The sequence below is a fragment of the Grampus griseus genome (assembly GCF_964374135.1).
Source record: "Grampus griseus genome assembly, chromosome: 9".
In the NCBI taxonomy this organism is placed as follows: Eukaryota; Metazoa; Chordata; class Mammalia; order Artiodactyla; family Delphinidae; genus Grampus; species Grampus griseus.
Window position 1 is genome coordinate 47,410,648 of NC_139003.1, and position 27,839 is coordinate 47,438,486.

General features: G+C 41.1%; 1 protein-coding gene across 4 annotated transcripts in view; it reads right to left on the reverse strand.

Moving 5' to 3' along the window:
- Positions 1 to 27,839, reverse strand: part of CREB5 (cAMP responsive element binding protein 5) — a 410,470-nt gene that overhangs the window by 308,687 nt on the left and 73,944 nt on the right. For all 4 annotated transcript variants that reach the window (XM_082661374.1, XM_082661372.1, XM_082661373.1 and 1 more), the window contains exons 2-4: positions 27,028 to 27,099; positions 21,513 to 21,606; positions 8,584 to 8,705 (exon numbers count right to left, since the gene is read on the reverse strand). In XM_082661374.1, coding sequence (XP_082517500.1) covers positions 8,584 to 8,705; positions 21,513 to 21,606; positions 27,028 to 27,081 — 270 coding nt within the window. In that variant the 5' untranslated portion in view covers positions 27,082 to 27,099. The remainder of the gene's footprint in view (positions 1 to 8,583; positions 8,706 to 21,512; positions 21,607 to 27,027; positions 27,100 to 27,839) is intronic.

Genomic DNA, 27,839 nt, shown 5'->3' on the forward strand with positions numbered 1-27,839 from the left:
AACCAGCTGAGATCCCAACCCAACCCCCCCCCCCCAAACAGAGAAAGCACCCTGATGAGAAAGTCTCCAGCTGGGAAAAGCTGCCCTTTTTTCGGCTCTTAAAGCTGAGCTTCGTAATTATTTTAGTGAGGAGCCTCCCAGCCAAATAATCCAATTGGACTAATTTTCAGCTACAGTAAGCCCGCCTGATGGGAAGGCAGGCCAAACAAGCGATCTTCACAACCCGAGTCTGGGTTGATGATGGTGCCTGAAGAGCTTCAGGGCTCCATTGTGTTTTGGGCCATTTTCAGTTCCTTTTCTTAGTCTTTTTAAATTTTTTTTTTATTGAAATCTAGTTGATTTACAATGCTGTGCCAATCTCTGCTGTATAGCAGAGTGACTCAGTTTTTTGTTGTTGTTGTTTTTATTTGTTTGTTTGTTTGTTTTGCGGTACGCAGGCCTCTCACTGTTGTGGCCTCTCCCGTTGCGGAGCACAGGCTCCGGACGCGCAGGCCCAGCGGCCATGGCTCACGGGCCCAGCCACTCCGCGGCATGTGGGATCCTCCCAGACCGGGGCACGAACCCATGTCCCCTGCATAGGCAGGCAGACTCTCAACCACTGCGCCACCAGGGAAGCCCGTGACTCAGTTTTTAAGTGCCCCTCCCCATCCCACCCCCATCCCTGCTTTGATCCTTTTAGATGCATTCCATGCATAGAATCTCCTAGAATCAAGATTGCAGTTTAACAGCTCCCAAAGCACTCCCTTTTATACTGATGACATCCCACACCAACCCCTCTACCTTTTAACAATGACAGTACTTGGAAGAACTTTCAACTTAACCACAAGTGAGAGGCAAACACTTTCAAGAACAATTTTTTTTTTTACATCTAAATATTTCGGTTTGTTTTCACTTATTAAAAAATACATTCAATTTTGCGATAATACGTAATTCTAGGTATTTCTTTAAAGTTGGGTTAGAGGTCAAAACATTTTCTTGGAATGTGCAGCGGTAGGTAACTCAGTAGGAAGTGATGATGGGCTAGACTTGAGGTGATAGAAATGGAAAATAAAGAGAAGAGATGAGGATTCTGGCCTAAGGAAGCTGATGGAGTGCAAAGGAGGGAGGGAAGGCAAAGCTGCCTCCTGAGGTGGATGAACTATGTCTCTGACAGACTCAGAGGCAGGTGGGGGGGGTTAGACATGGCAATGAGTTTCTGCAGGAAAGCATTGAGCACAGTTCTGGGCACAGTACGTTACAAACAGCAGCGGCATCTTCAAGTGGGAATGCTGGTAACAGCTGGAGAGTAGAGATGAATATTCACGGTGAGGACAGATAAAGGAATTGTTGGGTGGAGTTGATTGCTAGGTTATGAGAATGTACAAGTTTTCTGAAGAGAAGGTGTAAACAGAAACCACCCGAAAGTGGATACAGCAAAAGACAAGGAGGCAGAGGGAGCACAGTCAGAGAGGTAGGATAAAAGCCAGGATATGCACCCCCTGTCACTGGTTCCCCTTAGTGGACTCCTATCAACTCTTTTTGTCTCTCTCGATAGTTTATTCTTCTGTATTTAAAATGGGGAATGTAGTACTGCCATAACCACCTATAATTATTCCCTGTTAACTAGAGGGACCAAAATCAAATTATCATTAATAACATGTTCAAAATGTCCCACGTGTCAGATATACTTCCTGACTATAGAAATACTTTGATTATTACCATACCCAGTCACAACTGAATAGGAAATACTGGTGCAAGAAAATACTATTTTATTCTGCAGTATTTCCAACACAAACAGACGTTCCCAAAATCAATGCCAAGCTTCCTCTAGCAATCTTCATGTTGTATCTTAGGATCCGGTCCTCCAAATCTCTTCTACTCCACAGCTTCAAATGGAAACATCAGTATCTCACAGGAGAACACCCATCACTGCATGGGATGAATGCAAAACTTTCTCATTCAAACTTCAGCCTCTGAAAACCTTATAATCGGTTCTCAAAAAGACCTCAGGCAGAGACCTCAGTCTTGTCAGAACAAATGTCATGTGACAGCAAATATAAATAAAACCTACACCAAAAAATACACTGAACAACAATAAAACCTGCCACTCACAGGCCATTCATCTGCCATTCATCTGCCATTACCAGTGACCACCCCCTTTTAATTTGGCTCCTAACACTGGCTGAGGGCAGGGTCATGAACTGCCAGATGATTTAGCATTAGAAAGTAAACCCTCAGCCTCAAGAGAGATTTTCTCTTTAATGTGAAAGTTAGATTGTGAAGACTCATCCATTAAGGTCCAAATTAGCCAAATATACAAACTGTCCAAGGGAGGATATGAGCAAACACCCAGTACCCATCTGGGTCAGTTTGCCTCAGAGCCGTGGGCCTTCCCTCCCTCATCATCCACGTCAAAGATACTTGATTTTATGTGCTCACTCTTTGCAGGGCAACAGACGATGCATTTTGCAACTTTGAGGATACCCTGACTTTCCACCAAAAAACAAATAAAAGAAACCAACTCTATGAGTTGTTTTTTCTCTCCCATTCCATTTTAAAATTGAGCCTGAGATCACATCATGATTCACTGACATATGTGGAAGTGGATACCAACTCTTAATAATCTCTGTTAAGACTGTACTCATTAATCCTAAATCCCAGGGAACTAAAACTCAAGAAATAGCTTCCAGTTTATCCACTGGTTTAGTCATTCCACTGAGTGGGATGCAAAGACCAAGCCAGCTTCTCTTCCAGCATCAAATTCCATCTAGGCCGAGATTTAAACCTATAAGGAGAGAGCTGAAAGTCCTTTACATTTGTAGTGTGCTGAAATGGAGGGGGAGGACAAGAGAATTCTTATGATATAAGGGTTAGATTTTCCAGTTATTGGGGTAGGGGAAGAAATAGGTTGTCATCTCTCAATGACGTTGCCAATGGGTGTTTCCTTTCAGTCATGCTGATTGGAAAAAAAAAAAAAAGCCAAAAAGATAAAAAACAATCTCATCTACTAGGATTTAGCAAACATGGTGACATTTGCAAAACCTCAATAAAACCAAGTTTAGGTTTCAGAATGTTTCTTTTTCTCCAGACTTCTGGGGCGGGGGATCGTATTACACAAATATCATAGAAGCAACATGTTAACATAACCGGAAACATCAGCTGTTGCAAGTTCGCTCAACTTGGTATCTCTTATTTTCCACCCAGCAGCCACTCACACAATGCCACTCACATCTTCCCCAGAGAGCAGCCATGCCTGATAGTAGCTGATAGAGCAAGACTGTAACGAAGGCAAAGCGCCTCCCTTTCTGCGCCCTCTCTCCTCAAGTAACTGGTAGTGTCCGGTGACATGATTTCCAGGTACAGAATTTAATCAGATTGAGCAGCCGATTTTTCTGAGCTGAGGCTGACCTGGCCATGCCCTGTTCCATGACTCCTGTTGAGCTGGGATCCAAGATCTTAAGATTGTAGCTTGTCCCCTGTTCCCATGTGTTAAACAGTCAACACCCTCTGGGAATAGACTGCACTTTTCATCATTTGGGTAGGAATTCTAGAGCATGGAAATGCCCTAATTTGCTATTGCTGCGTCAGCATAATGAGTCAGATTTAGGTCCTAGGGGAGAATAACAACACTTAACACTTATACACCGCGCTTTTCATCTTCAGGGTCCTTCACCACGTTAGGCTGTAATGTTATATTTCTCTCAGCAAGACAAAGGAGTTCATTTCTAGTCCTTTCAACTCCCCTTCCTTTCTTATACATACAGACACACACACTCCCACACAACTGCTATCATATGATGAAGCTATCTGCCACCTCCTAGATATGTACTGTTGGATCTCTTTTTTAAAAAAGAAATCAAATGTGAAAGGTCAATTCACCCTTTTTAAAAAATATCTTTTGTTTTTGTTTCTTCCTCTAACGTGGAACACAAAATCGGCATGTCGATTGCCAGTTACTGGAGTCCATTCAGTATTACTGCTAGGGTTCCCATACTTGACTTGACTTTTCATGCCTCATGGTCTTCTGTGTCATCTCTGCCCACCGAGGAGACTTGAAGGCTCTGTCTTGGAGGATGGAGGACTCTGTCACGTTCCCTGCTCAGACCTCTTCTCTACCTCATTTCCATTCACTCCTGGCCCAGGTCATTTCATTGAGTCTCATGTATTTAAAAACCACCTACATGCCGATGACCCCCCAGTTTACATCTTCAGACAGGTCCTGTATTACATACCTATACATTCATTTGCCCATTAGATGTTTCCACTTAACAAGTCTGCAAAAATCTCCTCAATTTTCCCCTCAAACCTGTTCCTCCCACAGACAGCTCCATCCTTTCAGTTGCTGAGGTCAAAAACCTGGGTTCATCCTGAAGTTCACCTCTTACTCCCCAGATGTAATCCATCAGCAATTCCTGTTGGCTCTATCTTCAAATTAGATCCAGAGTCTAACCACCCCCTCCATCTGTACCTTGGAGTAATCTGCCATCATTTTTAATCTAGATTCTTTGAATACCATCCTACCTGGTCTCACTTTGCCACTCCCCTCCAACAGTTTACTTCCAACTAGGCAGCCAAGTAAACTTTCTACTATATAAGTCAGATCCTATCACACCTCTGCTTACAACTGTCCTACAGTTCTCCATCTCACTCAGAATAAAAGCTGAAGCCTACACAGCCTTCCTGGACGGGCCCCCTCAGCCCACTCTTTGCATCACTACGTACCTTGCTCTTTGCAGTTCCTCCAGCCCACAGAGCGCCCTCCAGCCTCAGGGCTTTGCACCCGCTGCTCTCCCCACTCTCCTCCCCAGTACGCACCTGGTTCAGCCTTCTCCTCCTTCAGGTCTTGGCTGCATGTCCGCTTACCAGTGATGCCCACCCAGACCACCCCCAGCACTCCCTGTGCCTCTTCCCTGCTACATATTTTTCTCTACAGTACTTATCACCTATGGACATATTATACATTTTATTGTTTTTACTTGCTTACTGTTTGTCTTGCCCATGAGAAGTAAGCTACCTGAAGGGTGGGATTTTTTTGTTTGTTTTTTTGTTTCAGAATCAGCTTTAGTCCATGGTCTATTCACCAATGCCTTGGACAGTGCCTGGCACAATGTGGGCCCTCAAAAATATTTATTGCGTGAATAAATGATGAACAAAAGTTTCTCATCTGTTTCAGGACCAGCCTGACTTCTAAGCCGTAGGCAAGTTGAGATTTGTGATACTGCTAGTGAAGGATGCTTTTCCAAGGGAAAAAAAATCTCTCTCATTAGAGAGTTTTGAAGCTATGGGTTTATACTACGGTGGAAGACTGAGGCAATTATGGAATGTGTCATCTGTTATATAATATATGCTATGGATACAGACACTGGGGCTTTTTCTATTGGTCATTACCTGCCTCTTGCCCGTCCTCATTCTATACACACATTGGGATGCTTTGGAAAAAGGGTGTCAGGATTAAATATAGTCTGTAGAACAGAATTTTCCCCAACAGACAGCCACACGGGCTAAACAAGGATCAATTCTCTATTTGCTCTTTGAGAGAATTTTCTAGACCAAACTTCAGCTAGAATTTTAAAGGTGGAGGGAAGGACCAGTCCAGTCTTTCTAACATTTCTGTATAAAGTACTTAGAAAGTTCAAGCAAAAACCTTTTTTAACCAAATTCTCCCGATAAATGAATCCATCTCCCACTTTACTAAAACTTGCTGAGGGAACTAATGCAAGTCTTCTGTTAAAAGTCTCAGAGAAAAATAAATTAGAAGAGAGTTGGAGCTTCAAATTAAAAAGGAATAGTTATCTGAATGTGGAGTGAAAGGGAGGAAGAAGACAAAACTTAATGATGACAAGGTATGCATTGAAAAAAGAACTTGTATTCCTACATTTCAAGCAGGGAACAAACAAATGAAGTAGGAGCTGGGGGTAGCAGTGTGCCAGGGATGTTCGGAGCTGGAGTAATGTGGTCAAAGGGATGTGTAAAAGTATGTTGGCGGGGGCTTCCCTGGTGGTGCAGTGGTTGAGAGTCCACCTGCCGATGCAGGGGACACGGGTTCGCGCCCCGATCCGGGAAGATCCCACATGCCGCGGAGCGGCTGGGCCCGTGAGCCATGGCCGCTGAGCCTGCGTATCCGGAGCCTGTGCTCCGCAATGGGAGAGGCCACAACAGTGAGAGGCCCGTGTACCGCAAAAAAAAAAAGTATGTTGGCAGATTGGAGAGCATCTCCTACTCCTCATTTCCCCATCCTGTGGCTTCCAAGGAAATGCTAGGGCAGAAGCCACCAACACAGCCCATCTGGCCACTGGATGAGTCATCCTGAATTAGGCCTCCAGAATGTGTAGTCATGGTCACCGAGGCTGGATATGGCCCTCTCGTTTGAACGAGGCAATGGAAGAGGATACCTCAACAGTCTGAACGCTGTCCAACTTCTAGTGTGTGAAAGTGAAGTTGGGGTGTGGGACACTGGTCTCCTGAGGGGCCCACCCCAAAACCATGGGGGGAAGCTCGCTGCAGGGTCCCCCACCCACATACCCATCTCAAAGTCATCACATGACTAGTGTTGCTAAGAGCAACATGTGAAAGAGAAAAAGACTATTTCTACAGTGACAATAGTCCTCCTCAACTTTGCTTGCCTAATTATTTTAATTTTTAGCATTTAATTATTTGTACTCAACCCACAAAGGATCAAAAGCAACTCACACACAAAAAAAATGTATAGCATGAAAATGTTTTCTTAAATTAAAAATCGGGACCAGAGGAAATATAAACTGGAACTGAAAATCTAGTCCGTGGGGGGAGTAAAATGCTCATTACAGTGTCCTAAAAAGTTCTCAAAGTTAAGCAGTCAACTCGGCTTCACGTTAACAAGTAGTCAAAGCAAAAAGAGAAACAGAACTGGTTACAGGATTCTCATGTCCACGAGGAGAAAATATTTCAGTTCCTCAGGGGAAGCAAACTATTTCCTGGAATTCAGATCTGCAAGAATTTCCTCCCATGGGGCTTCATATAGGAGATCATGAGTACTATGCAAAGGAGAAGATCTAAATCCGCCCCCCGACCATGGGCTTCCTAAAGCTGTTAAATCTTGGAAAATGTCTTTGGGAAAATTAAGGGTATACACTTCGATTAAAACCCTTCTATCAGAAATGAAGACGATACAGACCAAGTACACACCTTTCTTACAGTTTGGAAGAAGCCAACCTTGACTATCTCAAGGAATGAATGAACTTAATCCCTCAGTCATCTACATATGCCATGTCCATCAGCAAAGCTAAATTTATTACTCAACCAGAGGAAATTTACTAGACTTTTTGGTTCCTCGGTCCCTTGCTATTTTTATGTTTTTTTAAAAATCTATTTCTATTGCAATGAAATATAGAATGCATGCCTTCTTTTTTATTTAGTTAAAAATATCAAGTGCTCAGAACAGTGTCTGGCAAATAAGTGCTAAATAAGTGTTTGCTTTGAAAAAGAAAAAAGGCGCTTCACTGGGCGGGTGTAGGGGCGTGTCAAGTATGAATGACTAATTATAAATCAAATGAGTTGACTGAGATTTTAAACCCCTCTTGTAACCTATTTTCAGGATTTTTCCTAAAGCAGTACAGACTGAATGGCTATTTTGATGTGAGAATGTGACATGAAAAATCTGGTGGAGAGGGATTATTATAATTTCACATAGAGGAGGATTCAAAGGTTTTGAAACACTTAGAGAAATATCAGAACCTTTTAAAATTTCTTCTCCAGATGGAACAGCTGGAAGTTCAGAATCCATTACGATGTAGCCGGCGCTTCCTTTCAACCAGCTTTCACAGTCTAAGTCTCTGTTCATGGGATGTATCTAATTTGTTGTTTAGTACATTGTGGGCATTCAATAATGGTCTATCAAAAAAGTTTAAAAACACCAAAAAGCTTCATTATCATATTTAGTTGTGACTCTATTTCTTTTCCTTAATCTGGTAAAGTGATTTTTAAATCACTTTACATGACATTACAATAAAAACTGACTATATTCTGGAGGGATTCGTAAAGTGACTTTTCTACATTTGTAAGGACAAATAATCCACACTTATAGTGAACCTATTTGTTCCCACAACAACAGATGTTCAATAATGTGACCAGGAAGGAATTACGAACGTGGTGGAGAGATACCGGGAAGATTATGCAAATCAGACAGTTACAACCTGGGCCAAAATCAGGTGAAATCCTCTCTTCTACTGCTACAATCCTTCGCTTGTCATCTTACCCCTTGACCCTTGTCTTTTGCACTCACCACGCAGGTAAAGCTTGCTCTTATTTAGCACAGTAAAACAACAACTTTTGAATAGAACAATTCTGTGAGTTTTTCTGACTCAGGTCAAGAATCAGGTAACTTTATTTTGGCTTCAATTTCGTATTTCAGATAATCTGCTTTTCCCATGATTTTTCTAGCCTTGGATTCTACAACCAGGGATTCATCCATTTTCAAAAGAAAAAACCATCAAACACTTGCAAAAGGATAAATGCTGTTTTAGAGCATTATCAGCACAGTCTGCGGTGCCACCTAGTTCCCATGCAGATGTTTCTAGCAAGTGCTAGAGGAGACACCTGTCCAGGTGTCCGTCCAAGCAAACCTACCCGCTTGCTGCTCTCTTCCTCTTGAGCCTTCCTGAACTCATGCTCGAGGGAGCAGTCCAGCTCATTGAAGAGCCCCACCTCCTCGCAGTTCTTCAGGAATCTCGTTGGGGTTGGAGTCTGATCTGAAAACAGAGACCGAGGGATCATAAACGGGACCTTTTCCTCAAAAGTCAGTGGCAAGTATGAGCTAATAAATTCACTAATCCCCTCCCCTCGCCTTAATGACGATGCCGAGTGGCCACCCATAATCTTCCAGCCCTTTAAATAAAATGAGAATATGGAAGAAAATAAAACCATAAAGCCCAGAGGAGCAATATGATGTGTAGAAGGCTGTGACATGGGAGGGCTTCCCAAGCCTCCCTCTGGACAACTTCAGGCAAGAAGATCCCACAGTTGACTTTCTGGAGCTCATATCGTTTGAATACACATTGCAAGGTGTGGAATAACTCTCTTTTAACTGGAAAACATGATTTAGCTAAAATAAGGCCAAAAATATCTACAGAGTCCATGTTAAGCCTGATTTTAGGGGGCTGGGAGGACAAAAAAAATTATAAATGTTTATATCAAACAAAAAGAGAGAAACAAGCATTCAATTCCTTTTTCTTAATGGAGAATAAAAATTTAGCAATTCTTTCTCTCATTTTCGGAGTCACAGAAGGATGATGAAAGGTTCCAAGTCAAACACATTCAGCTTCCATCCCTTAAAAATATAATTATTAATTTTATTTTCCTTTTGCTGTAGCCAAAAGAATGTTTTGAGAAGACTCTCTAAAAGGAATAGAATTTCTTTCATATTCTTGATGGTCTGGAGAGCGTACTACTTAAAAACTGGAGGATCTGAAACCACTATTTGTGGCTTAATATTTATGCAGCATTTGCAGTTTATAAAATATTTTCGCACACATTCTCTAGAATCTAGATCTCACAAGATCCTATAAGGTAAGCAGAGTAGAATCTCACCTTTGTAATTATTAAGGACAGTCATCTTCCTTGTAAAGGTGCACTCGAGTGGACATGAATAAAACTGTGTAAACTGCCTTTTTCACAGAAACAGAAGATAAAAGAACCAGAGAGGACCACTTCCCAGTGGGGAAGTCTAGCCACACCAATTATTTTACAAGCGAAGAAAATGGAAGGCCTGAGTGATTAAGGGTCTTGTCCAAGGTCTCCCAGGTAGATGTGGCAACACTAGGATTATAACCAAGGGCTTGGTGCTATTTCCATTACATATATACATGCATTATTCCCACCTGAGCCTGTGGCAGACACTGCTAGATCGATTATGGCCCTTGTCCAGCTTGACCTACACTCAGTCTCAAATCTCTTCCTGCACAGTCCTCTAAGCCATCACCGCCAGTCAAATGAAGAATGCCCTCAAGTTGATACGAATTTGCAATTTCTGCACTCTCTTTAGAAATTCCTATATGGCAAGAAATTAGAATCCTATTTATTTATTAGAGTAATTAATCCCAGTAAATTATCTACTGAGATTCAAAGAATATCTTAACACCCATGAAGCTGAAATGGCTTGATATCTCCACTTAATCAGCCCTTCCAAGGCAATGTCTCCCGATACCCTATGGGCACAGAGCTTTACTGCCTGAGAAGTAACCGAATGGCTGATCTGGATTCCAATCAACAAAATACCCATCTGCATTCTTTCCCATTCTTAGCCCAATCTCCAAGCTTCTGAGCTCTCTTTGCAGTACACAGAGAGCCTACAACAGACGATCATAAATTGGACATTATAGATAAAAGACATGCAAAGGATTGGGTTTCACTGAAAATAGTTTTATTAGAAAATTAATTAATTTATTAAGATACACATATATGCCTAAGTATCCAATATATACCTATAGCAGTTATGTGTTGTGGCTTATAAAATATAAAATTAGTATTTATGTAGCATTTTGCAGTTTACATTTTTACCCACATCGTCTAGAATCTATTAATAGATCTCACAAGAGCCTATGTGGTAAGCAGGGTGCATATTATTTTAGGACAGGAGAAATAAGTTAAGTACCTTGCACAGGGTCACACAATTTGTAACCATCTTATCACTATTAAGTCCTCTCTTACTTTCGGACATAATCCCTTCTCAATCTAAATCCCATGCTTTGCCTAGACTCTCCTGCCAGGTCCAAAGGTCTTTGGTGCATGTGTAAAAGACAACACTGACAACCCAGAAATCCAGATTAGAAAATCATGTGGTTTTGGGGAAATTACTTACATTCTCTGGACTTCAAGTTCATCATCTTTCAAATAAAGTTCTAAAGTTACATGATTCTGTGAATCCTAAAATCACCACCACAACTAGGTTCGCTTCAGAAGTCACTTTTAGGGGGCTTCACTGGTGGCGCAGTGGTTGAGAGTCCGCCTGCCGATGCAGGGGACACGGGTTCATGCCCTGGTCCGGGAAGATCCCACATGCTGCAGAGCGGCTGGGCCCGTGAGCCATGGCCACTGGGCCTGTGCGTCCGGAGCCTGTGCTCCGCAACGGGAGAGGCCACAACAGTGAGAGGCCCGCATACCGCAAAAGTCACTGTTAGTAGATCAAAGAAAAGATGACCACATAAAGGACAGTTGAACAGGAACATCAGTAACAACTGGTCAGACACTGGAAATTAGGCCAGAGGCAAGGGCTAGATATATAGATAAAGGAGATTTATGAACAGAAGGTGTAAATAGACGAAACGTGAGAGTGGAAATATAAGGGTGTGGTGTGGTGTGTGTGTGTATGTGTGTGTGTTAAGGGTGTGGTGTGTATGTGTGTGTGTGTGTGTGTGTGTTAAGGGTGTGTGTGTGTTAAGGGTGGCGTGTGTGTGTGTGTTAAGGGTGGTGTGTGTGTGTGTGTTAAGGGTGGTGTGTGTGTGTGTTAAGGGTGTATGTGCGTGTGTGTGTGTGTGTGTTAAGGGTGGTGTGTGTGTGTGTAAGGGTGTGTGTGTGTGTTAAGGGTGGTGTGTGTGGGTGTGGGTGTGTGTTAAGGGTGTATGTGTGTGTGTGTGTTAAGGGGTGTGTGCGTGTGTGTGTGTGTGTTAAGGGTGGTGTGGTGTATATGTGTGTGTTAAGGGTGGTATGTGTGTGTGTGTGTTAAGGGTGTATGTGCGTGTGTGTGTGTGCGTGTGTATACGTTTACTGGATGCTTAGTCCATGCCAGGCATAGTGCTAAGTGCTTTGTATGCATCATCTCATTAATTTTCACATCAACCACATTAGGTAAAAATTATTTCCTCCATTTTACTTATGAGGAAACTGAAAGTCGCCTTTGGCCCCATTTAGTAATGGAGTTGCTTAATTGTATAAGTAATTGACATTCCTAACAATCCTTGGTTCTTCTGAAATATCTTGGAATCATTTATATCCCTCACACAATAGAACTGCATTACAAGCCTACAGACTCTTCACTATCTGAGAGGAACATTTTTGTGACTAAAAAACCTGAGAAAGTATCACATGACAGAACTGAAATAGTAGACCACTTGTCATCAATGGGAATTTAGTTTGCCAGGTTTTAATTTTCCTTTTATTCCTCTATGCTCCTTTGTTGGAGATTTACAGGTTGAGGACCATGATTCCAGGTAGAGAGAATAGCAATCCTAGAGGCTCCATGAGACTCCTGAACTCTGAGACATGTTCATGAGATGCTCCATGAAATTGAATTCAGGTTGGCATTTGGGGGCCCAAGCCCCAAGCAAAGTTGAGAGATGTTTTCTGTCTCCTCTAACACAAAATTATTCCCAGATACCGGCATGCACCTACATACATCAGCAAAGGGAGGCCGAAGGAGCATGGCACAGGACAGTAATGGCACCGTCCATCATGCTGAGCCTCTCTGCAGCAATAGGGAAACAAAGCTATGGAACAAGGGGAGCTATGGGCAGTAAAGACAGCTGGTTCCCTCCTATCCCCAGAGACAAGGACTCAGAGGAAGGCCCCAGAGTTGTTACCAAACGTGACTTTCTTTGCTGTATGATAAGAGTGAGGGAAAAGCAAAACTGTAATCTGTATCCACATTTGGAATAGATAAGGCACACTGTTCCTAATATTTAATTCATTTTCTTCTTGTGAATGAGCTATTCTTTCCAGTTACAACAGGAACCAGAAAATGGAGCTTAACTTTTGTTTTAACATTTATTAGAATTAATACAGGGTCTCTAGTCATCTTTGATCCCACATGGTACCAGTTCCAAGTAAGCCAGGCAATGTGCAAATCTTCAAAAGGGGGACAGCTAAATCTATCAGTTGCTTAAATAAAAGAGGCAGAGTTTCTCAGCCACATGAATGCCTTGTCAAATAACTACTCCAGCTGAAATTAGACCAGAAGTAAGTGGGTAATATCCATGGTCATAAGTTAAAATTCTTGTAATCTACACCTTATTTAGAACCAAGAGCGTGCACCAGTTAGCTACAGCAGCAGCAATTTCTATGTCCTGAATAACAGTGACCGATGCTCCACTAGGGGATAATATCTAAGGTGTGTTCCGCAGTGACAGGCCACACTCCAAGGTCTTACAGGAACTGGTTCCAGTGGGAACTCAGAGCTGAGATGACTGTTTAAGGACTTATGCTCCCCTTTCTTTTAGTGCTTCCACTCCAGTGAGGTCCATCTGAATGAGAGAAGATAGCCCCAAATCTCAAACTAAACAAGAAGTTAATAGCTTTTGAGTTTGAACTTTATCCGAGTTGAAAGTATTTTGCTGTTACCTTTGTAAATCTGCACTGGTGCTGCAGAAATGCCTGCATGCTGCCTTCTCACAGTCTACAAAGAGCACACCAGGTTCTCAGGAGACCTGGACACCCAGGGCCAGTGCAAGTGAGAAATCTTACCCTCCTGTACTCCTCTTAAGCGTCGTGGGGATTTCTTTACCAATCGGACATGAAAGATTGAAAAGTTGGTCATATTTCAACATCTGGTTCCCTTCCTGGAATGATGAGTCTGTTTCTTGAAAACAGGAGCATCTTTTCATAAAATCACTGCCTCTGTAAATAGCTAGGTAGAGGACATTTGCCATGCAGAGGCTCTACTTGCATATCTGCCCGGAAGAGTGCCACAAACTTGGCATTATGAGTTAGGAATTCACCCATCACTTCTATGATAGGAAATCCTGTATCACATTACATCTGGGAAGGACCACAAGTATATGGTCAGGACTACTAGGAAAAAAAGCATCTCACTAAGTTTTCCAATCAGTCCATAGTCTGTCTACCATCAAGTGCTTCAGTCCCAGCAAGTATGATTATTCCAAAGCCTAAATGACAAGCACACAGCTAAAGCAGAAACCCGATTCTTCTTTTAAAAAGTGTTTAGTCTGTTCTACATTTAATAATAGGTTGCTACCTTATTCGGTTTCAGAGCTGTGTTTGAGTTATATGTTTGTCTATATTTCATTTTCCTCAATGGGAAAAAAATAAAGGCAAGGTGACAAGCCATCAATTAAAAAAAAAAAAGGAAAAGCAGACTTCCCATCATATACCAGAGGAGAAAAATATGAGTCCCCTAAGCAAATTTTTTTTCCTATTGGTCTGACAGTCTCAGCTACGGTATCACTAAAGGACTCTATAAAGTAATTCTACATCATTTTGTATTAAATTGATACTATAAAAGCCTCACTAATTCAGACCAGTTTTAAGAAAGATCAGTTTGAATTAGTGACCATTCTAACTATAGGGTATTTTTTAAAAGGCAATGCATTTTTATTATTTACATGACTCAATTTCAGCCAACAAAATGTAGCTTAATGGAATTCCTCAAGAATGCTGTTCAAATCAGTAGAGAAAAGTATTGGAATTAGCCTATCTATTTTAGTAAGAGTTGGGGTTCTCAAAAAAGGCATTTCTCTTCGAGACTTTTAATATTCTTTTTATAGTCATATTTACCCCATGAATTTTTCAGCAAATGCTTTCTTTAAAATATTCTTATACCTTATCTGAATTTTAATAAAGTCCTAATTGAGTTTACATTAAATGAATTTTAAAATGCATAATCCTTTATAAGAGTTATAATCAGTAACAACTGACAGAATTCCGAGGAATTCTAGACAGGCTTCTTTGCGATAAATGTGCCTTTTATTGAGTGTGAATATACAATAGGAGCACTAGGATCCTTTCAGTAACACTGACATAACTATTTCCCTACATCTGTCCCAAGAGGCAGTGCTACCACGGGACAAACAAAGGTAACTCTGGTTTTTAAACAATAGCTGTGGGATGCTTAAAATTGACCCGGACTGGGGTGATCCAGGTCAGTGAGACACGCTCTCACACTCTTGAATCACATGCTGGAATCCATTTATTTCAAGCTAGAGAGCTGGTAGACTAGAGAGGCTGTGAGTCAACTAGAAAATGCTCTGATAAAGGCATCTCTTACAACACATGGTTCCAGAAGACATAGATATAGACTTAAATAATTCAAGTATACTTTCCACACCTACATACTCACTATTAGCCATGGCTTACCCCTAGGTGTTCCAACAGCAATTAAGCCACAATTTTATTTCATTTTAGAGGAGCCGAGCTGGTAAAAAGGGTTATTAACACTGTGAAACCATGTCTCTGCTGGCCACATGAACAAAGGGATCAAAATTTGCCCTGAATAGTGGAAGCTAAAGCTTAATGTTTCCACTTAGTCACTCATTGCCTGAGTTCTACTATACTCTTTGTCAAAAGGGATTGGTTTCCAGATTAAACAAACTGGAAGCCAGTTTTTCATATATAAAGGAAGACTGTAGATCAATGACGTATTCAGGTGGATTTTCAAAATTCTATTTTGCTTGACCAACTAAAAACATGAATGAGAAGCTGACATGTCCAAATGCCAATGCAGTACGTCCCTACATACAAAAGAGTTCTGTGCCAAAAGTGCGTTCGTGTAAGTCCAACAGAATTAGCCTAGGTACCCAACTAACACAGTCGGATATATCGTACTATACCGTAATAGGTTTATAATACTTTTCATACAAATAATACATAAAAAACAAACAAACACAGTACAGTAAACTACACTAAAGCACAACCACATGCACTCACGTGACAACGTGAACTAACTTATGTGACTGGACACGCTAACGAACGTTTGCATCTTTGAAAGTTCGCAACTTGAAGGTTCGTATGTGTTGCTACAATCTCCTTCTAAAAATGTTTGACCAGTCTCTCCATTTGATGAGTATTGAAGGGATAAGTCAATAATATAAGAAAAATCAGTTCATAGATTTATATCCAAACAGAAATCTAAGGCCAAAACATACTAAAAATAATATGTGTACCTCACCAAATCTATGTGTACAGTGAGAAAATTATAGACAGATAGGGACTTTGGACAAATTGCTTATCCTCTTGATCTTGTTTACTCATATGAAAAAAAAGTGGCCAGGATTAAATGACAATGTATATAAAGCAGGGGGAATATTACAGGCATAAGATAAGGCAATAAATGGTAGCTATTTCTATTATCATGCTGCCCTCTGATGCAAGCCATCTCCACCACCCTCTGTTCCATAAAGATCTGATTAATTTCCATAATGAGAAGTCACTATGTAACTTTACCATCAATGGAAGAGAAAGAAGCTAAGTATGGGACATACTTAGCGTGTATGTGTGTGTGTGTGTGTGTGTGTGTGTGTGTGTGTGTGTGTGCGCGCGCGCACGCACAAGAGAGACAGAGACAGAGACAGAGACAGAGATTTATTTACTTTTTATATCCCAGTTCATTCCAAAAAGAATCTGGAGTGAGATATGTCACCTTTCCTCTGGCTCCTCCCTTAAAATACTCTTGGATTATTAAGTAGGGTTTATAGCAAAGAGCCATGAGCAATGGATTCGGGTTCTGAGATTGTCTGGTTGATCACAAACAATCTCTTGGAGACAAAAGTTCTACTTCATTGAAAACATTTTGCTTTCTCCACAGTAAGTATTAGGTTTAGAGTCTGGAACTAGAGATAGGCCCTACTTCTAGACCTAGTCCAGGTCTCAGTTGGGTTCTGAAGGACTATACTGTCATTTATATTAGATGCTCTGCATCAGACGGTGATAAGGAAGATGGGATGAGGAAGCCAGTCTCTCTTGCCTCTCTTCCATGTGTCAGCGCAAGATACAGTCAGCTGCACTGCATCTGGTCTTGGGGTTTTACCACTTCCAGCCCCATCATATTCAGAGGTCAGGGACGAAGAACCCCTGAGCCTGGAGTGCTGAACATCAGGTCTTGGCTGAAATGCCACTCATCTAGAAGAGGCCTGTCCTGACCTCCCCTGGGGAGCCTGCTGGCCGCTGGTGTCACATTATCATGATTTATCTTCATCGGAGCACTTCTCCCTAACTGATATTTTCTTGTTTATTTATCTGGGGATTTTTGGTTTTGTTGGTTTTTGGGTTTTTTGTCTATTATCTCTCTTTCTCCCTACCCCCAACAGCATATAATCAGTTCCATAGAAGAGGGAACTCATCTGTCTGGTTCAATGCCACATCCCCAGCACCCAGCACAATAGGATCCTTGCAGGCCCTCATTAAATGTTTGTTGACTAAATGAATGGTGATGAAGGGGCAACTTCAGACCCTCTTCCCACACCTCAGCTGGTGCCTGTCCTAACTTCTCTCTAAGCACAGCCCAGTTGCCTGCAGCATTAATCGGGCTGTGATGTCTGGTGAGGGAATTGACTAGGCATTTAAAGGCATGGTCCCCTGTCCCTTTCTCAGGTTTCCCACCTGAGTGTGGATCAGGTTTTATCTTTTGGGAAAGGCTTGCAGTACTCTTGAACTTCATCTTCCCTTTCATGAAGCAAAATCAGTCATCTTCTACGTCAATATTTCTACCGTATTCCCCCAACACACAACATACACACACAGAGTTCTCATTTAGTATATTATTTGCTTATTATTTGTTCAACTACAAAGTTGTACTTTGATTCCTATTCTGTTTTTTTTTTTTTTTTTTTCCTGTACAGACCCTGGGAACCCTGTAAAGAAGTGGGGGTGGGGATGTTTGATAGGGCAAGATTTAGGAATTTCTGGATACCTAGACATAATACCATTAAAATAGACCCAAACACCATCCTCTTTGTCTCTAATACTGAAATTTGATCATAATTTGCAAGCCAAACAGATCTGGTGTCATGTGGTAGCTGGTAATTTTGCAACCTGTATGTGGACGTATACTGTCTTCAATGGATTCTCATTTCAAAACTGGCACCTAAAAACCTTTGCTATCACAACTTCCCTCACCATGAAATTATCTTCTATCAGACGGAGAATAGTTGAAGGGAAAGGTTCATGCCCCTCGTCACATCAGGACACTGGAAATGTACCACAGAGCCCAAATAAGGATGGAAGGACCAAGGTGGGAGGGAATGGAAGTCTTTGCCCTCAGAATCCAACACCACCACCCCTATTCATGTCCTTACTAGGGACATGTACTGTCCCTTTAGAAGGAGGGGTTTTATGTTTACTGTCTATCAGTAAGAGCAGACTAATGTTAATAAAACACCATGACCGTCACTTTTATTATCCTGCTTTGTGGCATGTCAAAGATTATTTACAAAAAAAAAAAAAAAAAAAGATTATTTACAGTCATTTTGAGTAATAAATTCTACCTGGCTTAAATAAAATGGACTTTATGGCAAAGCTATAAAATTATTTCAGATCTTACAACTCTTTGGACATTTACCCCTCAAATGTATATGTGTGATATCTTAATAACTTCCCTAACTATAATATTTGCAATTAAAGAAGGATGAAGTGATTTTCCAAAATTTAGGTTAGCTAGACACCCTGAAATTAGTAATAAACATACCTACTATACTTTATCTCCTTAATATATGTTAAACTCCAATTCATCTGAAATGAAATTTTGGGTAATTGAATATTGCTTTAAAAAAATAGACCAAATATTGCTTGAAAAAAAATAATAGCCTTGAACATTTTTGCCCTGATGAGGCTTTCTGATTTAAGGTTTGATTTATACTATTTTTATTTTTATTGTTACTATATTTTGAGCTGTACAAAATTATTCATCTTCATGAGAGGCCACAAAATAGGTTTAAGATACATTAAGAAATAAAATTCTAATGAACATATTTTTAATAAAAGCAGATTCTGAAGCTTTTGATAAATTTAAATCTGAGTAAATTAAGATACAAACAAATAAAACTTCAGTCATATTGACAATCACAATCTAATATGCTAAAACTGAAATGATGTTTGAGATAAATATATTTTAAAGACTTTCCTGGAAAAAAAATGCAAAGCACAAATACTCAGCAAATAGCATATTACAATTCAGTGTGGACAACACTGGCATATGACATGTAGTTGACACCTCAGCCTCTGGAGCTGGACTGGACAGCTCTGTATTCTGTTCCAGCAAGAAATTTCTAGGAGACTACAAACATGCAGAGTGGGTAGCAAGTTTAAAAATTTAGCACAGGGAACTATATCCAATCTCCTGGGATAAACCATAATGGAAAAGAATATTTTTTTAAAAGAATGTATATCTGTGTATAACTGGGTCCCTCTGCTGCACAGCAGAAATTAGCACAACACTGTAAATCAACTATCCTTCACAATTAAAAAATGGTTTAAAAAAATTTAGCACTTAATTTCATTGGGAGTATGAAATGGCCTCATACCAGCTTCAATATAAAACCTGAGAAAGCAAAATAAAATATGCCCTTATATCATTCATGCTGTTCTTCCTCATTTATTTCTCCCTTCATTTTCTTATTCTGAGTTTGACATAACAAATTAATAAGAATCTGGTAAGAACTACTGAAAACCTTCAAGAGTTTCATCAAAAACCTACAGGAAATCTATAGAAACGTTCCCACATCTTTAGCTACTTTTTTTCAGACCTTTGGATGGGGCTCCCTGTAGGGCCATCCCAGCAGTCTACCTGAGAGATACTATGCTGGTACTTACCTCTATAGTGATCATATCGCTACATAATCACCATTCCTTCACACTCACCTCCCACTTCCCTACCCCCAGGCAGCCTATTTTAGGGATCCTGTTTGGGAGAAATAAAGGGTGAACTTATTACTTGAAATATTGGGAATTCCACAGTCTAGAGCCTTGCTACTTTCCTATACATGTTCATCGTTAAACTATAAGGTTACACCACGTGTGACTCTATAGAACGTAATAAATGATAAAAACAAAAGAACAGAACACCCTTCCTAACCCTTCTAGGCTTTCGTAATTCTTAGAAATTTGAGTTTCTGCATCTCTGTTTCTAGACTTAAGGAAAGACAAAGTTATTTCTGAAGAGCCATCTAGTTCAATAAAAACAAACAGGCTGAGAGAGAGGTGGTAGAGGAGGGAAGGGAAGAAGCTGCCTTTGAACACGAGAGTCTTGCAAATCACAGCCCATCTGCACCACTAACAAGTCACGGGCCAGACAGTGAAGACCTGTGGACAGTCCCATCACCGGGAGTATTTGATCATACATATAAACTGATGAAGCCTGACAAAGCAGTAGCTGGTGCAAGTCAGAGGGTTAGGACTGCAGGATCAAGGGCCCTATTTTTTTGCCCTGTTGGTGAGTTTGGGAAAGTTGCTCCCTCTCCCACGCCCCTTCATCTCTATCTGTAAAATGTGGGTTGTAATAATAATCTGTCTGAAAAAACTCTTAGGGTATTTACTAATAAGAGCGATAATAAAATACTTGTAGGGCTTCCCTGGTGTCACAGTGGTTGAGAGTCCGCCTGCCGATGCAGGGGATGCGGGTTCGGACCCCGGTCCAGGAAGATCCCACGTGCCGCGGAGCGGCTGGTCCCGTGATCCATGGCCGCTGAGCCTGAGCTTCCGGAGCCTGTGCTCCGCAACGGGAGAGGCCACAACAGTGAGAGGCCCGCGTACAGCAAAAAAAAAAAATACTTGTAAAATTTAACTGCCATAGAAATGCTCAATTATACGAGCCAGTTTTGCCTGTGCAGTCAGTTTCTCTTCTGATATCATTTAAAACATGTTCATGGGCGTATTATTTCTTTCACGATGCCAGGGAGACAGTGGCTTGAGTGAAATATTTCTAGCCTGAGAAAGGCAACAGGAAATGCTTCAATTGCCCTGCTAGGGTTTATGAAACTCTTGCACTTACATGCTTTCATTGGATCACAATAAGCCTGTGAAATAGACTGGGCAGATAAAATCATTCCCATTTAATAGAAAAAGAAACTGAAGCCCAGAAGTGTTTACCAACTTGCTCAAGGTCATCTGGCCAGGCTAGAGTTCAAGTTTCCTTACTCCTTGCACTCTTTCTAATTTACCACACTACCTCTCAAGACGGGACAGAATGGAAATTAATTGATGGATTATCATTATTATTTATTTATGATCACATTTGCTGAGCACTTGTATTTCCACACATTATCTTATTTAATTTCCCAATTATGAAGCAGGTACTATTTCTTAAGGAAACCTTCACTGACCAGCTCAGTCCAGAAAGAGAGCTCCTTCTGCTAAAGCCACATAGCATTTTTCCTTACAATGCTCACTTGATATATATCATGGACAGTCCTCTATTTTAGCTAAGTTTTCACACACACATTGTGATGTCCTCGAAAACAGTAATCATATCAATCTTCGCACCTCCACAGCACTCAGAACAGTGCAGTGTGCATTACAGATGCTCAATTAACATCTGTTGCTTGAGTAATTACAGGTATGTGATGTTAAAAAATCCTTACATGGAGCCAAGTTTCATAGTAATAAATATTTCACATTCCAGAAAACAAGAAGTCAGAGCTCTCCAATTATTTGAGTGAACACTACATTAGCGGATTACATTCCTGCTTACCATTATTTTAAGCCTCAGCTATACTTTAGAAATATAAATTTTCAAGGTGTAGAATTTGCCAGTGGAAATCATCCTATTCTATAGAACAAGTACCTCACATGAGGCTGATCTGGATCACCCAAAGCGTCTTTGCCTGATGGCTCCTTACCTGATAACATACTGTCTGTTTTTATTGAGGGAAACTTCAAAGTCATTTCATGCTTGTGCCTATGAATCATCAGATGGTCCTCTGTTGGGAAGCGCTGTCAAACAAATAGAAAAAAAGGGAGAGGGGAGAGGAGCTATTCAGTTTTGTAATATATATTTCACCATCATAGAGAAAAAGACTCATTCAGCACTGCAAACATGACAAGGAAAACAAAAAATTAGTTCTGAAAAAGTGTGAAAGCATGGTAAGTAAAATGACAAATTATTTTACGCAACCACATATGCATTCATGTCAAACTTTGGAAAAGAACTACACGTCACGCTTAATTATTTGCCATATATATCTACAGATGTACCCCATGACATTTGCATAGTATGTTTCTGTTTATGAAGACCTTGCACACTGATTATCTCATTAATTATAATTATACATATGATTTATAGTAACAGCAAATTATTTTGAGTGTTCTATACTCCATGCAGTGTAGTAAACCAACACTTTATTTTTAATTTTCAGGGAATGATATTATGGTTGTCAAAAATGCTGCGCCCAAATATTTTCAGCTGTCTGGCTTCTGGTCATATGGTGGAATTGGATTTCCTGGCCCTCTTGTGGTTGGGTGGGGCCATGTGAGTAGTTCTACCCATTGAGTCATGAATGGAAGTGACACGTCATCCAGATGTGAGCATCTATTTCTTGGGGCAAGACCCTCTCCCTTTTAGCAAAGAGATTCACAATACAAGGAATAGTGGCCCCTCAATCATCCTAAATCTCTGAAGAATTACGAAGAGCATCTCTGAATTCTGAAGGATTATGAAAAATATCCTGCCAATCTATAACTGAAATGTACGCTTGGGCAACTGAAATAAGCCTTTGTTGTGTCAAGTCACTGAAGCTTTGAACTAATTTGTTATTGCAGCAATCCCAGCCTATCCTGACTCAGACTGGTATGTTTTAATAACTGAACTTAACAGGGTATCTGCTTTATCAAAGTCAAATGAAAATTCAACAAAAGACAATAAAGTCTGCTGAATATTTCCGAATCTTTGACAATCTAGAAAATCTCTCAGAGCGTCCCAGCTCCTCAGGCTAGCCATTATAAATTTCAATTACCATTGTATATTAAGGTAGAAATCTTTTCTGCAAACAGCATAATTTGTATTCACGGGAATGAGGGGATTCACTGGGCTAAATCCTTTGCAATATTCTAAAAGTAGTTCTTCAAATAAATATCACTTATTTCTTTGTCATTTGTATAACATAAATTGGAGAGTACAGAAGTTGCAACACATGCCAGATCATGCCAGATTTCTGAATACACAGAAGTCTTCATGACATGTGGGTTTTTCCTGCAGGATCATCTGGTCCTCTATAACACTATAGTAGAATGACTGCATCAAATAAGTGACACTACCATATGTGGCTTAGACACAGAGGTTGAATTTCGTAGTCTTTCTGTCAAAAGCCTTATTATAATTCTTTTCTGTAATATATACCAAAAAACAACATGGGAATAGCCTTCATTTGCAGTCATTTTGTTAGCCATTTTTGGCTCCATAAAATAATAACCTAAAATAGAATATAAACAAGAATACTTATTATATACTACTAATAATCTCCATGATATCTCATATTAATTATAATTACCTTCCAAATAAGACAATACAGGATATCTGTGATTTTTTTTTATTTGGTAGGAAAATAGCAAATTGTAAATAACCAAAAGGTATAGTCTGCAATAGATACAGAGCTGAGAGAGGCCACTGGAACTTAAAACGAGGTAAATGCAGAGGGCAAAGGAACAGTGAAATTAACATTGGACTTTGTGAGATCAGAAAGAGCAAGAGAAGCTTGTTTCTCCTCACTTTTGGGACAAAGCTAACTTATAAGGAGCCGTAACACACACACACACACACACACACACACACACACACACACACACACACACACACACACACACACACACACACACACACACACACACACACACACACACAAAACCTCCCAGGTATTATAGGCCATTCCTAATAGAGCAAAGGTTCTTTCCAATGAGGGAAAAAGGGGGTGGGAGGGGAATCCATCCATCACTTCCAACACAGCGCAAGCACTCATAATTCATATTTACTCCCCTTTCCAATTCCCAGCCATCTTTTCTTCTCCATGCAGGTCCCAGGCTATGGAACATCGCTCAAGTAAATGCCATGATGGACTGATTCCCTAACACCCCACCAGGAGACCCCTGGAATCACTGGCCAACCACCATACTTTCTCAATTCTAATATCTCTTCAATTGAAAGATGCTCATATTTTTATAATAGCTTATCAAGAAAAAGAAACACTTCCACATTAAATAGAGACATCAAGTTTTAGATATATCTTTACATTTAAATTTAGTGGGGGTTGAAGGAAGAGGCTTGGAATTTTACCTTAAAACCAAGAAACTATGTAAATTCTCAAGTCTCATGTTTCTCCAAACCTTTCCTCAGTTCACCCAGCCTTCTCAAGGAAATGACCTGCTCCTTCACTGAAGTTCAAGGTCATTTGAAATGCACCCCTTCAACATTTATTATCACCTCCATCTCAGAATTTACATTAACTTCATAGGTCCTATTTCCATTCCCTCCTGTCTCTGAGGAATGAGCATCGCCCCCCCCCACAGGATCCTCTACACCCCTGTAGTCTGGGGAAGGGCACTCCAGCTGTGGTCCTTCAAGCCAGCATGCTCACTCCTCCTTGCCCTTGACTAAATCCAGCCTGGCGAGCCTTGACTTGATATATGTATACGTATAGCTGATTCACTTTGTTATAAAGCAGAAACTAACACACCACTGTGAAGCAATTTTACTCCAATAAAGATGTTAAAAAAAAAACCTTTTCTCAAGCTGCTTCCTTCTCAGGCTACCATTATATCACTCTGCTTCCCGTCACTCCCTAGCACTCTTGAAAGGCTCCTCTATGCTGGCTACCTCCACTTCCTCACTACCCACTCACTCAATCTGGCCCCCACCCCGACTCCTCTCTCATAGGTCGCCGGCAAACAGCCAACTGCCAAACCCAACAGCCCCTGCTCAGGCCTCTCGCTGTGCCAGCTCTAGCAGCGTCGGACACCAGTGACCACACGTCTGTAGCATTTATTTATTTATACCCTGCCTGATTCCAAAAAGGAGAAAAGATGGCTTAGAGCAATACCTAAAATACAGAATGGGGGAGCATCACTTAGAAGTAGGTGATTCCCAAAAGGGAAAGGATCCAAAAAGAAACAAGGCTAAAGCCAAAATGCAAGTCACTGGGCAGTCACTCTCAACCGGGGGCAATTTGGCCCCCAAGGGGACGTTTAGTAATGCCTGGAAACATTTCTGGTTTTCGCCACTGGGGAGCGCTACTGGGATCTAACACATAGAGGTCAGGGATGCTGCTAAGCCTCCTATAATGCACAGGGAAGCCCCACACACACACAACAAAGAATTATTCAGCCTCAAATATTGGTAGTGCCAAGCTTGGGAAATTCTGCCACACAGTCCAATGTCCTCTGTGCACTTCTTTTCTCTCTGACTTATCCAAATGCTGGATGCGGCTAAATACCCCTTTCTTAAAGGCTCTCCTCTACCATCATTCACAATCCTGGACTCTCCTGGAACCCTAACTTGCCATGAACCCTCTCTGGCCTTTGCTAAGTGTCTTGAGGATCCCTTTCCCTTAAATGCCCCTTCCACAGAGACACCCCCATTATCCTCCCCAAGTAAAGTAAATCCCCCTAGGATGGTCTTCAGGGTGGCCTGTGCTCTTCCTTCATGGAAAATTGCAATTCATTAATTAACTGATGAATTGCTCATGTGGTTCCACATGTAATGCCTAGGCTAGAAGTTCCGTGAAGGCAGGGATACACGTGTTTTATGCACAGAGCAGGCCCCTCAAAAATGTGCTGAATGACTGAAATTGAATAAAACTTAATGTCACATTTTTACAGCCAAAGCAAAGCAAACTGCTCAAGTTATTGGATTCTTTCTGGCTACTGAGACTCCCCCTTAAGGAAACTAAGTGGAAATCAGTTTTAACTTAGATAAGGCAATTTTCTGCATTCACAATGGAGAGTCCTGGTCTAGCAGAACTTTTCCCAGTACTTCAACCTATCTGTGTCTTCCCAGTGTTTCCTATTTCAAAAGGACCTCCAAAACCAGCTTGCCAAAATATAGTTGAAATTCAAAATAATATTCTCTACTGCTTTCCTTATTTATTAGGTAAAAACCAACATTCATATAAAAGCCCCTGGAGAATCTGCCAGAACACAAGCAAAGGAGGCTGGTTTCTCAGCTGGTGGCTGATGTCAACAGCGGCATCGCGAGGCAATAACATTTCATGTTTTCATGACATAGTCCCTCCAGGAAGCTTCCAGAACCCTCCTCAAACTCTCTGGGGAGATACAATGAAAAGGGTCCTTAATGGACATCACCTCTCACTGACTCCCAGACATTGCTCTACGCTGTGCTGCCAACCCCACAACATAAACAGGCAAGAGAGTGGGGCTTGATTCCACCTGAAACTACTGGGCACTTCAGAGAAAGAGAGCATAACTACCCACATGCCTGTGCTCTGAGTTCTAAGCTTGTCCTTTATCCCATAAAATGAAGATCTTGGCATGAGAGCACCATGTGTGGTCATTTTCCAACGACTGGAACTTGGAGATATCCAAAGGGTCCAGTGTAGAAAAAGTCACCATCCTGTTCCAAAGGAAAAAGGTCAAATTCTGATTTTAGATGATGGATGTTTCCAGTTTCTTTCAGAGATGGGTTCTAGTACAATAGTAGCAGCAGTCACCATAGCAACAGTGGGCGTCAATTGAGCACAACGTGCAGGTCCTTTACTAAACACTCCACACACAGTACCTCATGTAAGCCTCACGTCTAATCCACTTGATGGCAACCATCAGAGGCTAAAAGAGGGTTAACCCAGCATAGCAGGCCAACTTCCTCTCTCAAAGTTTAGATAAATGGAAAAACTATGGGTTCTAGATGAGTCATAGGGGGTTTATTTTACTCAAACGGGAAAACAAAACAAAATCGAATTCAGTCTCTGATGGTGAGCTATTTTACCAGTAATCCAAAGGCCCAGAATTCAAGTGGCTATTGTCAAAAAGAGCACCCTCTTTCCCCCTGTCTGAAATAACAATCCTGAACATCTGGTGGGCAGGATGCGGCTGGCTCGCTTCCAGGGGAAAGTTATGGATGGAAATGGCCAACACTGATGTATTTCAGAGGCTGTGAGGGAAATAGTTCAAACTAGTCAAAGTGGAAAATGATGATGATGATGATGGTGATGATGATGATGATGGTGATGATGGTGATGATGATGATGATGGTGATGATGATGGTGATGATGATGGTGAGGGGGACTTTGAGAATATCTTGGTGAAGAAGAAAAGCCAACAACAGGCATGACTGCCAAGTGAGAGTTGCCTCACTGTGGGGAAGGTACTGCATCCCCTGCAGGCCAGAGTGGAGGACCCCCCTACACTCACCTGGGAGCAGCCTGGGGCACTGCAGACAAACGGCCTCTCCTGCTCCAAATTCATCTTGGATTCCTCATAAATCTGAAGGGTCAGGGGGAGAGAGGAAGGAAAACAGAAATTCATGAGTATCTCCTGCTTCTACCTGAGAAAGGCAATGGCTCGGAGCCCCCTCCTATGCCAATTCCCAAATTAGATGAAAAAAACATAACCATGAACAACAGGTCCTGCCTTGCTCAAGTTTATTAGGCTCTCTGCAGTCCAAGTTCCCACTGTGTTTTCTTGAGTGCATATTCACTGCACTCTGAAGAAAAAATGCCAACAAAGTGCAACCAAAAACAATGTCTATTGCAGCAGAAATTCTGCCTAGTGGGTGTTATTATCAGGTAAAATGCCACCTGTGCAAGGCAAAGAGCAAGAGAAGGGTAGTTACTGGGCAATCATCAGTGTGAGAACCAACCCTGAGCATCAGGTCAAATGATTCTCCCATGATCACCCCACTGAGATTCAGTATGAACAAGGTAGCCCTACAGCCAGCTTAGCAAATGACCCTGGCAGTGAGCCATGGTCTTAAATTCTCTTTCATCTCAGGCATTTGATGATGCCTCAACAAAAGCTATCCAAGTTGTGCAGAAGTGACGAGAAATCAGCAAATGCAAAAAGCATTACCTTAAATATTTCATTAATTTGGTTTTACAGGCTAATTTGAAATTAAAATCAGATTAAGGTGACTGCCCCTCTGATCTAGATAAGTTGTCTGGAATAAGGTAGCTTTGCAGGGAGAAACCTTATGTTGTGATCTCAGACATATGTTAAACTATAGT